Source organism: Platalea leucorodia (assembly GCF_965183815.1).
Source record: "Platalea leucorodia genome assembly, chromosome: 17".
NCBI classification, from domain to species: domain Eukaryota; kingdom Metazoa; phylum Chordata; class Aves; order Pelecaniformes; family Threskiornithidae; genus Platalea; species Platalea leucorodia.
In genome coordinates, this window is record NC_138839.1 from 479,677 (window position 1) to 495,988 (window position 16,312).

At 48.7% G+C, this 16,312-nt stretch overlaps 1 protein-coding gene across 1 annotated transcript in view; it reads right to left on the reverse strand.

The window, feature by feature from the left end:
* Nucleotides 1-16,312, reverse strand: part of CAMTA1 (calmodulin binding transcription activator 1) — a gene marked incomplete at its 3' end in the record, with an annotated part of 321,803 nt that overhangs the window by 227,190 nt on the left and 78,301 nt on the right. The window contains exon 4 of the mRNA XM_082328970.1: nucleotides 14,228-14,295. Within this exon, the coding sequence (XP_082185096.1) occupies nucleotides 14,228-14,295 (68 nt within the window). The remainder of the gene's footprint in view (nucleotides 1-14,227; nucleotides 14,296-16,312) is intronic.

Sequence of the window (16,312 nt, forward strand, 5' to 3'; positions counted from 1 at the left end):
CAACAGCAACAAAACTAAAAAGTAACTAAAAAAGAATTCAATGAGGGTGAGGGTAGGAAAGCCTGACCGACAAAATCCTGTACGTGGCACAGAGCATCTCCAGGTCCATCGCCTGCATCTCCCGGGTCCCGGGATAAACAGCCGACAGCTTTCGTATCCCATTCCCAAAGCGCTGCAAAGTGCTGCCGGAGAAATAGGGCCCTCTGTGTTTTAAAGAGTATATACGTTTTTGCTGTGTGCCTGATCCCACACAAAGCTCAATCAAATGACCAGCAGGTCAAATAGCGATCCAAGGTGACTCTGCCGTGTTTCATTCCTCGCTCTTCGAGGAGGCTTCCCCAGGCTGCAGGGCCAGAGGAGCAGGCAGAGGTCACAGGGTGCTTTCTTTTAAGTCACGCAACACAGAACAGGGCAAGAATATGCGCATTGGGATTTTTTTTTTTTCCCCCCATTCCAACAATTCTTCCAGTGCTTAAAACAGTTACTGGCATGGCTGGGAGGAGCAAGTCCTCCAGCACCGGCACAATCCCCCAGCCCTCGGCAGGACCCCGCAGCATCCCCTAGGGCTGACACTTGCATTTCTCCATCGCTCCTGTCCCCTCCTGCTCCCCGGCCCAAGGCAGCCGTAATCACAGCCTGACTGCGCTCACGTCAGCCCGCAGAGGGGAGCAATCTTCGCAAGCCTCCGGTTATGAAATCTCATCCAATATCGGGGATTTCGGTAGAGGCAGGTGGACAGAATAAAGGAAGTCGTATTAGATATAACGGTCCCTTCAGACCTGGGATCTGTGCAGGCTTTAGAAGTGACTTTTTTAAATTTCAGGAGTCAAGGAGATGAGAGGGAGGACTGAAGAGAAGGCGAAAACGAACAGAGCAGCATTTAGAAAAGCCTGGGAGCAAAACTGAAGGGAGAGGAGGAGGCAAAGCAAGCAAGTGGAGCCGCGATTTAAAAATCCTCCAAATCTTTAATATCCTACTACTAAAGCAGAACATAAAACAATGGACCACTGTTCACTAGCACTGTTATCGAAGGGCACAATTTATCAAAAAGTTGTTTGCCGAACAATTTAGAGCTGGTTAGATCTTCTAACGTGGTCTGGGATCATAAATGCCATTGAGCAGGGAGACGCGTGCCGGTACTGCGCAGCGCCGGGCGGCTGCAGCTGGCGCCCAGTATTTGCATTTCTTGTTTACATGCGCGCCCCTTCCCAGAAATACAAGCGAGGTCGGGGCAGTGAGGGGCAAAGGCCGGGATGCAAAGTGAATGAAAGCCCCAGCCAGCGGAAAAGGCTGCGCATGGCTGTTGGTGCAGCACCGCGGCATCATCACGAACGCCGACGGCTGAGGAAGGGTGAGGCAGCCTCCGGAGAGCCCGGGACAAGTAAGAAACAAGAAATACACCTTTTTCTCAAAAAAAACCACAAACCACAAAAGGCCCAGATGAAAACCCCAAAGCCACAAATTGTAGGCTTCTCTCATGACTCTGTGGGTGCCCTTGATGTCTGAGGATGCTGTGCTGGACGCTGTCCTCCTGAGGATTTTTCCAAATCAGATCCCCAAGAAGTTCCTAGAATAACCAAATTTGGAACATTTAGGACTGCAACTTTTGTTCTGAACACAGCTCTTCTGTGTTTCCAGACACCGAGCGGATTATGATGGGAACAAACGGAGTCAGATACCAGAGCAAAGGTCTTGGTGGGTACCTGGGAAGAAGAGACGTCTCGGTGGCAGCTGCTCAGGAGCTGCCGCATCTGCCCTGCGCTTGTTGAGCGCTCGACGGAAGCTTTCTAGCCCGGTAGAGAAACAAACACACCGGTAACCCAGAGAGTGAGAAGTCAGCAGCCAGATAAATGACGACTAAGAAGTTGGCAGCTTGCCACCCAGCCAATTTCTCTCTCCTCCATGATGTCAGCATCGCTGGCTTTAGAAGTTTCCCTCTGGATATTGCAAAGTAGAAATAAGAAGCAGGACAATGAAAAAACCTGACTCTCGCCCGCGTTTCACCTTAGCATCGGTGGCGGGGACAACACGTTACTCAGTGAACCGAATCCCCCCTTACGCACCAACTATTTCCTTGGTAACTGGTCCAACAGTTTCAACCTTTCTTAGCTGCTCACAAACCCTGTTACACAGCAAAGATTTGTAGCAGGGCTTTAATTTACTTAGTGTAAATAAACCCGGCAACTTGGCCAGATCGTCCCACGAGTCACCGGTACACCCGAGGGCCCAGAGAACTGTAATCCTCGTTCCAGCAGCACGTGGTTACAGCCCTGCTCACAGCATCCTGCCATTTCCAAAGACCCAGACAAAGCCTTTAAAACATATTTGGTGTTAATGCCACCTTGGGGCGATGCGGAGATGGCCAGCCCTGCCCCGGGGGCAGCTCAGCCGCGGGCTGAAGCGCCCGCGTTTCCAATGCCTTCGCAAACACCTGCGGATCCGGACCCCACCCCACGCCTTGCTGCTGCCCTTGTTTTGAGCAAAGGCTGCTTCAGAGGAGGCTGTGGAGAGAACTGATGACACCGCAGATAAACAAATCAAGGAGGTGCTCCTGGACACGCTAAGAAAATAAGTTTTGACTCTCTTAAGAAAGTGTACAAAGGTTCTCTTAATTATCACTTTGCTGCCTTTACTTGTAACCGTGTAAATCAACTCCTAATGCCCTGTTTGCGCACTGCGGCAGCAGAAAGCAGGAGGAAATGCGGGAGCCTTTGAGCCAGAGAGAGTTAAGTAAAACAAAGGGAACATCCCACAAATACCAAACGGAAGTCAATTAATTCATTTGTTACAGAGTGAGAGTCCTGCATCATTTGTCCTTTGAGTAGTTTATTTTAGCTAATTGCTTATCCAGCAAGAAGGTCTCCCCTGCATGACCCATTTGCTGCACGAGAGGCTCAGTTGATGGGAAATGAATGGTCACCTTCCAGAGGACGCCGAAGCGATGGCGCAGCGATGCTCCGTGCGCTGCTTTGGTCCTCAAACCCACAAACCAACCACGCGGACCACGGAGGGCGAGGAAAGCGGCGGTAACCTGCTGGAGCCTTGCGGGCAGGGCGAGCAGCAGCTCCCTGTTCCTCCAGGGGAAACCACGGCTCCCCTTTCCAGGGCAAGCAGCCCCATGAAGATGGAGAAGAGAAGGCTACAGATAAGACACCATGTGCAAGGCTTTACTCCCACCTCTGCCTGTCACCGTCACTGCAATTCAAAGCGACACATTTGCCCATCACTTGCATTTTACAATAGCGCTTAAAACAATACAACAATTTCACTTGTAAAGATGGTGTTCTTCTGTCAGCTCCATTGCTCCCTCAACTTCTCCGCTGGTGTAAGATGAAGCACAGACAAAACCAAATAGCTTAATACCACATTTGTAAAATCCTCCATTTTTAAATGTTATTGGAAGACAAGCTGAGCAGAGAGCTGTCAGACCTGCTAACTGTCTTCCAGCCAGCCGAAAGATGGAACAAGTACAGATGTTATTAGTCTCATTAAAATTTTGTAAATTAAAACAGGGAGACGGAACAGCCTTATTTATCTTAATTTAGTTAATCATTGACATCTATAAAATAAATACAGAAATAATACTAGGGGCACAATTCACTCTCACTGGCAGCAGCAGGAGCCCAGCGGTCCCTGGCTCCATCAGAGGAGGAATACGTGATTCATCACAGCCCCCAATTCTGTATTTTTGATCACAAGCAGCCACAGACGCACCTCTGCAGCCGCACGCAGTCCGTGCGGCGCACGCACCAGCACCCAGCTGTCACCCGGCCCTTCTGCGAGGAGCTCGCTCTACCACATCTTGACCAGCGCTCAAGAAATTATCACTGCTTGATTGTTTTAAAAACATAGCCACGCTCTTCGGCAACTTCGCGCTGCACGTGGCGTTGTTAAAACAGGCTGGAAAAAAAGCATTCAAATGGTACACAGCAGCACATTTTGGCTTTACAGTGAAAAGGCATGACAGCTTTGCCAGATTTGATAGATTTTACTGTTCATTTTGTAAAAGCGCCAGGTATCTGAGCGGCAAGTAAACAAGATACCTCAGGATGACAGCACACTGGAGAAGATGTAAAAAACCAGCGCTTTCCAGGTAAGTGGAGTAATTTTTAAGCAAAACTTCATTTCTCAGAATTAAAAAGAATTCCTGAGCCGCGGGAGAAAGTTTTCATGTCACACCACGACAGAGGTGGGGCAGGAGAGGGCGGGGAGGGATCACCTCCGGCAGCTACATGGTAGGGAAGACCCTGGGAAGCCTCTTCAGCATCAGTGGGACCCGAATCAAGCGCCTAAGCCCCCACCCGCCCGCCAGGGCCCGCGAGGCGGTCACAGCAGCACCCGGCGCAGCCTCGCTGGACCGAGCCTGGCGAGGTTAAAAAGAGGAGGAGGAGGAGGAGGAGGAGCGCAAGGCGATGCTCGCTTTGAGACTGGCTGGGCCGGCGGTTTAAGAGTCACCACCAAGGAGACGACAGGATTTCTGGCAGGAAAGCTTCCCGCTCTCACTTTCCACCGGGAGGCTCACGATGGGCTTTTACGGCTGCTTTATTTCCCTCAGAATCAATAGAAAACAATAATCCTATGGCCAAACATAAATCATGTTGCAAAACTCGGCGAATCATCATGTGGGACGCCTCAGGACGAGGCTTTTTATTTAATTCCAGAAATGGCACCATTAATGATTTAGCAGACTCCTATTTCGCGGCACTGGAGATCTCCCTCCCACATTGAGCATGGCTGCCATTGGCCAAGCAGTTAAGGTTTATCGGTGGAGCAAACGCATGCAAGACTTATTTCAGCCTTGTGTGTGCCAGGCGGGTGCAAGTGCCTGGGAGCAGCCGTCCCCAACGGCAGGCAAAGCCCACGGGGGCTGCAGGGGCCGCACGCCTGCGCCCATCCCGACGCGGGTCCAGCACGCGCCCACCCTGCCTGCAGGCTGCAAAGCAGCTCCTGAAATTCCTTTTACTACTTGTCGTACTGGAAATACCCCTTCGGGCTGCACCAGCCCCAGACCAGGAGAGCTTTACAAGGTCGTGCTGTCTGTTAACGTGGAAAAATAACGGTAGGTAAAGCAGCTGCATCACGAGTGGGAAATTAAACACTCCTGCGCCCAGCAAACAGCAGCAGCAGCTCCAGCAAACTCCGGTAGGACCTTTCTCTCCGCTTCCAGCCGGGAGACAGCACAGCCCGGGGAAGGGGCTGCTTCTCGTGAGAGCACAGTCAGCAGCCCCGGACATCTGCACGGGAGCTGCACGCTCGGGCCAGCCCCGCCGAGCGCCCAGCCCCGCCGCTCGCACGGCCGGACAGAGGGAAACCCAGCACCGAGCCAGCTATGGAAAACAGGAAAGAGTTCATCCTAATTAACAAACTTTTTTCCCTCCTGTAAACCATACTAAAAACCAGCAGAAAAATCGTGTTGTTCTACATTCTGTCAGTAAATTGCAGGAAACAAAAAAAGGCATGGTCGAAATTATCCGAGGGTGTGAGATTTAAGGTACATTTTTAATTAAAACAAAAAGACCAAAGCTGCGATGCAGCGTCATAACGCAGATAATTTTACAGCTGGATGGTCTCCATCTGATGTACTTGAAAACCATTTTTAAGTGACATAAAGTTTAACATACCGGTACATCTGCCTACCCACCAGATTCTACACGGAATTTAAAATTTAATTATATTAAAGTATTGTTACAGCGTGTGTAGCAAGAATGCCAACCAAGTGTAACTCCAGGAGAATCTTTGCCAGATTTTTGTAAACCTGTGTTTCTCAGGAGTAGGAAGGAAAAAAAAGAAAAAACCTCTTAGCTGCTGTATTTGTGCTCTAAGCCGCTGCATTTATTGCTCACCCACCAACTCCTCCACGTTTGGACCGAGCAGGTTCCTGCGCTTCTCCAGCATTTCTCGCCGCCACCTGCAGCGCGGCGGGCAGGGGAAACAGCGGCGCGCTCTCACAGCAGCCTCCGTGCGGAGAACCAGACTCGGGAAGCCGGAGCTGCGCTGCCCGTTGCTACGTTACGCACAAGGAGTCTCCCACAAGATTTTCCTCTAAATGCAAGCATGGGGACATACAGATCCTGGAAAACCGACGATATACCTACAGGAAAATGCGTAAAGCCACATGGAAACAGAATACCGCAAGCATAGCAGTCCGTGGGTGAAGCCCAGGAAAGCAGGAGCAGCGAAATGGAAAAATACGTCCCTCAGTACCTGACGGTGACAGTATGAGCAGGACAGTCAAAATTAGCTTTGTTCTAACGTTGATATTGCAGAACCCCAGCAAGGACTGTGGGGCTTTGAAATCGATGCCTTAGAAGAGGGGAGGGTGAATTGCAGGAACCCAAATCCGAATTATCAGCCTTGGGAACAGATAGCAGCTTGCGGAGCAGTGAGCAAGGGGCCAGGAAGAGAAACTGGAGAAAGAGCCACAAGTTTTGCGTTTAAACGAGAGCAGGCAGCCGTGAGCAGCACCCTCGCACGAGCACCCCTCCCGCAGCACCGAGGGGCGCACGGCTGGGCCCCGGCCTCGTCAGGCATTGCCCGTGAGTCAAATAATTAATCCCTGCAGCGCCCCTTGCACCACCAGCGACAAACATCCCTCAGCTGCATCAGTTCACATCAACTGCAAAAGGACGTTGGTCAAAAAGCTCGGAGGGAAGGGGAAGAAAAAGAAAAGCACGATGGGAGGCTGCAGTTAGCACCTCGCACTGGGAGAAAGGAAGCCTCTTGCTGTTTAGGTACGCTAGAAACAAAAGTAGAAATTCCAAGTGCAAAGGACAGAACCTTTTGGGAGGGGGGAAAAGGAGGAATTTCACATTTCTGTAAATATCCGGGAAGACCACAACCCCTTTAGAGAAATCAAAGGACGCTACAAGCCTAGCAGCGTGCACACGAACAGCACGTGCACCTGCCGAGCACGCCAGCCAGCAGGTTAGCAAATTATTCCTCATGCCACATCAAGATAAAAGCCTGCTCATTACCTACAAACACCGTTATTCACCACCAAAAAAAAAAAAAAAAAAAAATCAGCCTCTGTAGTCAGCTCCTCATCTTCTGACAAACGCAGTTTGTTATACAAATCAATTTGTATTCTTCCAATCTGAATAGCAGGTCCTCTGTGATGCACGGCTCCCGGCGGCTCTTCACACACACGGGGTGCAAAAATCCTCCTCCCAATTACAGATTTCTAGCACACACTTGCTAACGCGCTGATGTGCAATTTAAATGACGCTATATTTGCCTTAAATATTACACTGTCCCCGTCTGGAAAGCGAAGCATCCACCCTCCGGACACAAAGCACCCCTTTCCACCGGACCTCGGGTGTCCTGATCCCTGCTGGCCAAGGGCGGGAGCGGGGAGAGCCGCGGTGCCTGGCTCCAGCCCAGCACTCCAACTTCAGTGCCAGATTTCCTGGAGGGAAAAAACTTTGTCAATAAATAATCCCAATAAAGAGTTTATTTTTAATCAGCTGGTATTTGCAGGCCATTAAGATGCAACAAGAAGTCTCAGGCACTCTTTCTGTACGTTGTTTTTGATGCAGGGAATGTATTGGAAAAAATGAGAGAATATCATTAAAGGTTAATTATGAGCAACTTAAAGGTTATTTTTGCATATCTCGCCTCCTGGACAAAAGATGCTTCTTCATTACCATACCAGAATATAAATTAAGTTGCAAAGCCTCTAAAATGCAACAGAGACTTTAATTTTGTTGCTGTTTAAAACAGCAAGAACCAATACCAGTTTTCCTAGCCCTTCTGCAGCCTCTACGCATCACGTAGAAAAGGGCATCTCCAAAGTGAGACAGCAATTAAAGCCTCCCTCCTTCTCGGTACCCTTCGACTAGAAGCATAAAATGCATGAAAATATTGGATGGTCTGGTGGGTCTGGTTCTGGCCATCAGCAGCCCCCACCCAAGATCTCTCCTTGCACATTTTCACCTTTCATCTGCTCTAACCGGGACAAGGGCGGCTCCTCTCTTACTTGGCTCGCAGCCTGTTAAACCCCGATCGCATGGTCGACACGGGGGGGGCTCGCTCGTACTGAGCAGCCTCTGAAACCCCAAGCATCCTCCCACCCCCGTAACGTCTGATCTAGGAATAGTCAGAGCCTGCCCACATTTTGAATGTCAGTTTTGTCCAAAAGCGAACGCCACGTATTTTCCTTGGCCGTATCTATTGACGGGAAAAGCTTACCAAGCCTCGCTGAAGGCAGACAGGAGTTTGCTGAATAATTTAATCGCTTTATTATCAGATAATTGCTTTTTCTGACAATTCCATATTTTCTATGGCTCTCTGCCTCTCCAAGGGGCGACGCTGCAGGACTCTCTCCTGACTCTGCGTGAAGAGGAGCGGGAGCCTTCGCACCCCAGCACCACCATCCCCCGCAAAGCTGGGCAGCGGGGACAGAAGAAGATGTCCCTCTGCATGGACCAGCTATGGAGCCAGCATCTTTGAAATCGTACCCAGCTGATGCGTGGCAAAGTCGGAGCCTGGTGACCATGCGCGGTGGCTGCAGAGATCAGCAGGCTGGAGCAGCCAACCTTCAGCGTCCGTGCCGGGTGAATCCTGTCCGTAATGGATATATGGACACCTCGCCTCGGTCATCCAGGTTGGCCGGTGCCGTCTTCCACAGTGATACAGCTCTCCTGAGCCACTGGTTAAATACAAAGGGAAAGCAGCTCTCCAGGAGCACCAGCTTGCGCCTGCTGCCCAGGCTGGATCGGCCATGGGAAGGGTTTGCATGAAATACTTGAAGACTGTTGACTGATCTAGGCCAGGCATCCTGATGGCTTCCAGTGATTCTGCCGTTAGGTCACGTTAAAACAAACGGGGTGAGCTGTTAAAGGAATTAATTATTGGCGTCTCAACACCCCTGGGCCACAGCGGCTAAAAATCTATATGAATCAATGCATCTTAAAACCATCTCTGTACTGTTTATCCTCTTCGGGGGGAGGGGGGGGGGAAGAGTAGGAAATACTGAGAGCAGCGAGAAGAAAGTGTTGAGAGTCATGAAATCTCTAAAGTGTAAAGAGAGATGTGCCACATTTAGCAGGGATTATGTCAAGCAGCATCCCAAGCCAGAAAGAGCTGACAGCACACACATTGCTTTTGATGAAGGACAAATAGGTCATACGCGACCCCAAACACGTAAACAGTTTCCAGCAGAACGAGCAGAAAACCCAAAATTTCAGCGCTGCACATGGGTGAGGTTGATGGTCCTGGATACTGCAGAGGGTACGAGCTACGTGAGAAAGTGAGGACCTTTAAAACATGCCTTGAAAGCCTAAACAAGGTCTCGAGAGTATTTTTATTTGCAACAAGCAGAAGGGGAGATGGACAGAACTTTTCCCATCAACCACAAGTTCAGGATGGTCGCCTTTTCACAACCTCCTGCTCACACACGCTTCTCCTCAACACGGAGCCTCCAGCTCATTTGACAAGTGCCAGGACACCCCGGCAGCAGCATCTACCCAATACGGCAGGACAGGTCCCGCACAGAGCGCGTCGGAGAGCCGCCTCGCAAGGTAATGACCTAACACAGTAAATTGATTCCAAAGCACAATTGTTTTCAATCTTCATTTAAACCCAACCTTAGTTAATCTCACTTTAATGACATAGGAAATGGAAATTCCCTTAATAAAGTAAGTTATGAATATTTATTACCCTATTTTTTACCTGAAAATTGAATAATTCAATTAATTTTACTATTAATTATTTAATATAAAATTAATATACTGCAAGATCCTAACTTATCTTTAAGAAGCTCCCGATAAAGATATCAAAAGACGTTCCTTAAGCTGGACCAACAGACAGGTAAGGAACGGGGCGTGCTCCTCGGGCGACGGGCAGCGGGACGAGCAGGCGGCGAGGCTGCAGGGACAGCACGCATCCTGCCCCTCGCCAGGGAGCGGGGTCGGTCCTCCCCAGCAACCCCCCTACGTCAGAGGGATGGGTCGATGCTGACCCCATCCCTGCCCCAGCCCCTCTCCCGCGCCCCGGCACCGGCAGCAGGGCGGGCCAGGCTGGGAGCAGGGCTCACCGCACCCGGCGATGCTCTCCAGGGGAGATGGGAGCGTTTCTTCTCACTTTACACCCCCGAGGCAGTTTTCCTGAAACAATAATTGTATGAGGTTTTCCTGCCATACTCCCTCTAAATCTCATTGCGGACCAGTACCCTCCGCTCCAGCCTAGGCACAAGCCCACATTTAACATAACAAATTGAGTTTCTTGGGAAATTTCAAAACTCCGGAGCCAGCAAAAATCGCTAAAAAAGTAACAGAGGAAAACAACGATTGTTGTGAGTGCATTTTCAATCAGGAAAAGTGATTTCTAACCAGTCTAATGTAATCTGCATCCCCTGTTTTAGCAACCAGCATCAGCACAAGTTGAGGTGAATAAATGGTACAATAGTCCTCTCCAAGACACGACGTCTATGACGCAAGAAAGCCGGGTTACTTATTTTTCTGCTTTTTGCTACCTTTGCACGTCCTTAGGACTCGAGTTGGGTCCTGCTTCCCCGAAGTCTCGTCTCACCACGGGGGCTGCGAAGCATCGCCCCTCCGCAGCCCGCGCCTGCTCCCGAGCGGAGGAAGAGCTCCGACGGGCGGGACGAGCCCTTCCCACTCCCACCCAGTGCGCAAACGGAGCTCAGCTGGTTTTTGTTATTCCTGCTGTTATGAACCAGGTCCTGACAACTCTGGGATTTATTAGGTTGGGATTCATCAGTGGGAAACGCCGCCCAGCCTACTGTCCCTGCCTATTACACCAAAAATGATGCTTGTTTTCCTGAAGCCAGGAGAGGGGAATTAAAATGCTAAAAATAACCCGGTAGGCAGCAGAAGTAAAACTGAATTACCCCAAATGCATGCTGACGGTGTATGTAAATCGCCATTGATTTGTAGGAGCAGACTGCCACCCAACTTTTTTTAGTTGCAGAAATATTAATCACTGCCAAGTCTCACTGCCTAAAAACGGCATTTGGGCTCTTTCTGGGCTGAAAAACCCGCATCTGGGAATTTCCCCAGCCGCTTTGCATATTAGTATGAGTGACGGCTTATCACGGCGTCAGCTTCCTGAAACATTTCCCGAGAAACATTTATCTTTTGGGCTTTGTGAGGAAAAAGAGCTGGGTACTTGCCCCACGCCTGCCCAAAAACCTCTGGTTTTGCTGTACATGCAGCAGAAATGTAAATGCAATGCAGTAACAGGCATAAACGCATCCGAATTGCATTCCCAGCTGGAAAACTAACCTTGCACCTTCTGGGCAGGGCCAAGTCTTTTCGGTTGCCTGAGCCTCGCTTGTGAAACACAGGTGAGGCTACATCGGATCACTCAAGCGTATTTTTAAAATACTCTAAAAATTATAATTACAGAAGGCACTTGGAAACAGATAAGCAAAGTATCCATCTAGCAGAACATTTTTGGACTAAGAAAGTAGTCTTTGTCATTGAAATTCCAACATAAATAACAATTAAGTTCTACTTGATATACAAATGTCAAGTAATTTTTTTTTTTTTTGTCGTCATGATTTGCATTTAAACTTGGAAACGACAGAGACTTCAGCCTTGCTGCATTAGCAGAAAGCTTCTCCAGTTCACCCTGCTGACTGGAATTCCCTCTGCGGATTATCTGGCACGTTATCAAGTAACCAAACACCATTTCAAGGAAACATCAAGGTCGATGCCTTGCGAGGTGTACTCGTTAATTTACGTTGATAAACTGGAGCGCTCAAAAGACTGCTGTAATAATATTCCAGTATATTTATATCAGCATATGTTATCAATTAGAGTCATTCAACAAGAAGTTTCATAAAAAAAGCAATTTTAGAGACCTTTAAAAGCTTTCTCATAGCTCCCCTAACGCCACCACAATGGCATCGTGAGAGGGTTCCTCCTCCATCCATGACCAAAGCAATACCTGACTGGTACTGTGCCGTAAACGCGGGAACTCCTTGATGGGAAAGGGATGAAGCCATTCGGAAATGGCAGGCAGGTCTGGAAACAAACTCTTCCTCTCTTGCCACCTTCTGCATTAGCTCGGTAACCCGAGAGGTTTTCAAACCCGCTGCCTGGCAGGCCACGCCACGGTGAGCCAGCTCGGCGGCAGCTCCTTTGCCGGCAGCTGAACTGGACCACAACGAAACCCCACCGCCAAATCCACCATCGGCCAAATCCACCATCGGCCAAATCCACCATCGGCCAACAGCTCCGACAACCGCCAGCTCCCGACGTGCATCGTCCAGCCGCTCCCAGACTCCCCTACAGCGATCCGTTCAGCAGCGATTCCTCAAATCACACTATACATCATCTTATTAAGAAACTCCGTAAGTGTCAGTGGTGCAATTCATTTTTATTAATTTTCTGAGGTGAAATTAGTGGCACCCACAGCAGCAAACAAAGAACAGGGAGTGTTCCAGTTCAGCGCCAGATCGATGTAATTAATTCTGTAATACCGAGAGCCCTGATTGTATGAACTCAGCATTTAACTCTTCCAATTAATTTTCATATTAAAAAAAAAAAAAAAAAGAAAGAAAACTAACTCAACAATTTAAGAAGGTCCTTGAACAGCCGCCGTAACTTTCCTTCTCCTGGGACATTCTTTCTTTCAAGTGTAAACACACAGGAGGAAGGTATTGTAATATTAATCAGAAAATTATTTTCATACATTGCCTTTAGCAAACCAAACTCTTAAAATCACAAGACACTGCTACAAAAACATTTATAATCTCATATTGTTAATGACACCATGCAAACCCAGACTAGTTAATATGTTTTCTGACCACTTAATAGGCTAATCTGGCAAACGTTCAGCAAGAAATTATTTTGCATTAATTCTGAAACTTGGATTACCAGGTCAGAAACAAGCCATCTCTAATGTTATCAAATTACCTGGTGTCCTGCAGCCATGGAGGGGAGGGACGTGAAGCATTTACGCACTCAGCAAGGTGAGACTCGGCTGCCATCGGGGGAAAGGTCCATCCGAGGGCCCTTCAGCCACCGCAGCAGCTTTGGGCCTCGGAGAACCATTTGAGAAAGCAATCGGGTTTCAAATGTCTCCCTTTCCAGGTATTACAGACACATTTTAATACGACAAACAAATGCATTACTTAAAGAGGTCACAAAAAAACTACAGAAGAGACTGGGGGGAAAAACCAAGCAAATAAACTAAAACTACATAGCTCTTCCCTCCCGCCCCCCCGTATTTCACGGACAGCAGGTCCATCTGTGCCCCGACTGCCACTGCACTGCCCTCCTCCACCTCCGTCCCCTCCTCGGCTGGGAGCTACGAAACACCCGGGGAATTAATCTGTACTATTCGTTAGGTTCAATACCTGCCCTTGCCTCTCACTGTAATTTCTGTCCCTGCTAATTACGGAGAAAGGCGATGCTGAGCCCAGCAACAAGCTGCTCAGGACGCCTCTGGTGCCGGGTCTCCGCAGCGGAGGGCAATGGGATGCGGGATGCTAAAAAAGGCTTTTCTCCCACCTTGGTCCTAGCAGGCTCCCTCCAATAACCCTGCCCTTTTCAACAGGAAAAAAGTGGTTTGGGAAAAAGAAAAAAAGAAAAAACCCTGCAACATTAGAAAGCGAGAGTCTTTTTTTTGTGTTAGTGAGAGGTATGGAAACTTTGCGAGCCTAAACACAGCCGCAACGGCAGGAAAACGTCCTCAGCCGAAACTTCATGTATCGGTTCCCAGGGGAGCGGAGGAGTTAAACATTTATGGCAGCACAAAGACGACATGACATTTACTGAATAATAAACTGCAAACATGTCTGCTAATGTGGCTTTTTGGGATCTCCTCGCCATCAAACACTTAACCCCAGCACGAAAAACACCAAAACGCAAACAATCCCTGCGACTGCATGTTAAACAGGCAGAGCACAGGGGAGGGCTTTGCACTTTTTTATTTATTTAAAGTTGGAGGCTGTAGGGAGCACTGTCAAGATAAATAGCCTGCAACCTCGCTCAAAGGCTTTCAAATCCATTCATCTGAAGGGATACAATTAAATCCTGAACAATCGGGTTAAAACTTTAACCTGTCAAGATTGCAGCTGTTCCATTTTTAATCAATCTGATTTCATTCAATAAAATGCTCATTAAGTCAATTAATGAGAGTTTGGTGTCACAAGCCATCAGGCATGACTGGGAGTTTTCACTCGGTGGCCAACGCATTGATTAGCGAGTCAAGTCACCAGCGAGAATGAGTCAATGAGCTGAAGCATGAGCAACGTTACCTTGTTTTAGGGGAAGTTGTTAGCCATTCCTCGTGCTTTTCAAACGTTATTAAATAAGCTGCAATTTCCTGAAAGAGAAACGCAGAAAGAAAAAAAAAAGTTACTTGCATGGCTGTGTTGGAAACTGGAAACTTTTATAACAGAGAAGCTTTATAACAGAGACAAGGAGCCACCAGCCCCGGGTGAGGTCTGCAGCTTAAATCGGGTTTTGACTGAAATAGTGCGCCCGGTCAACGTTCGTATTCATGCCACCAACGCCAGACTTCAATAACGTAACGAAGAGATGCAAGTGAGGAAAGGCATTAACGTTTTCCAGCACAGACAACTCGCTGGTAACTTTGGTGACCACAGCATCGCCGAGAGCCTGGCGTTAGATCAGGAGGCAAAGGGGAGGGCAGCAACAACACGGACACAGGAAGCTAAATTAAATATTTATAAATAGAACAGCATCACTGCAGAGAGAATTACTGAATTATTAATCGTTGCCATAAAAAGCCAGCGGGTGACATCAACATAAGTCATCGCTCCCACTTGCAGGAATGATACGGGTGATTACTTCCAGATCAGAACCGATTTGTTTGCAGGAAATTATCGGCGCCGGCGAGATAATTCACGACAGTGCTTGTGCACACGCCTGACGAACGTGGGATGGCCGCCCATCAATTTCCTCGGTACAAACCCAGAGCGGTTGTGGGGCGGCCACACCGCAGGCAGGCGGAACGTCGTCAGCAGCCCTGGGAGAGACCGGGGCGATCTGCGCCAGAGGAGATGCGGGACCAGCGACCATCCCTAACCGCGACGGCTGTCACCACATCAGCAATGTCCCGACACCCAGAGATGGCCAGGGACCCCTGGGGCTGCAGTCCACAGGCTGCTGGAAACAAGCTGTCCACCGCCCGCCCCCCCCCCCCCCCCGAAGATATACTCAGAAATAAGTAGGGGTTTTGATGGTTCTGTTCTAAAACTTGCCTCCCAGTCAGGTCCAGAGCCTCCCTCTCCGAGAGGCTTGCAACAGCAAAAGCTATGCAGAAAGGTCAGCGAAGCTGCCTTGAACGTTCAATTGCCTCAAAGTAGACCCCAAAACCACGTGCAGTTTAATCTCCAGAGCTACTGCAACAGAAGTGCCTGTCTGTCTGCGCCATCGCGAAGGTAATGCACACACAAGAAATGGGTCTTTCAACCAGGAGACAATTTTTTTTCTTTCTTTCTTTTTATTTTTTTTTAAAGATAGTTCTATATAAGGGTTGTAGCTGTATAGTACCAAAGCTAAAAAAATCCACAATGCTCTCCAACCAGCTGGCCCAAGCATCTGCTAGAGCCACAAAATGCAATTATATTACTCCCAAACGAGACGTAAAAATATCTTGTTTCCAATACTCTTGGTTTTAAGACTCACACTTAATGTCCTCCGGGTATTGCAGCAGTGCCAGATCTCCGTGTTATGTACTTTATTAGAGTTGTGTGAATGTCATATTAATGACTCCTAACCAACATGTTTACACTGCAAATAAATTCTCCCAGAATCCACCGCCGCACCCCTTGTTTCCCAAGCCCAACTCTGCTTTTTAAATGATGACCGTAGCAGCAGACGATGGGAGCAGTACTGCCTCTACATAAGCCAGGAGGAGGAGCAGCGACACGAAGCTCCGAAACACCTCTTTTTAATTCTGGCTAATTGCTGCGTAAAATGTAATACCAAAATAACCCGGTGCAGCCCTCCACTGAGACACCGGTCACTGGCACGGCATGTATGCTCGCGACCTTCCCAGAGAACATGCCAAACCTTGCGCTTTTACAGGAGCCACAGTTGAATCGGATGCAAGTGCTAAAATTCAGACACCGCACGGCCAAAAAGGTCTGGCCCCAGGAGTCCACTGGGCTCCAAGGAGCCATCGCCCATCACTCCCTGCAAGAGCCACCGATGCAGCATTAACTCACGGCTTTGACGCAGGGTGCGAGTTGTAGGAGCCAACCACTGATTTTATGCATCTATATCTATATATATAGATATAAAAACCATAAAATACTCTGCAGCTAAAATTCCTCAGAAAACATGGAACAAGATCTCTGCTTTTTTTTTTTTTT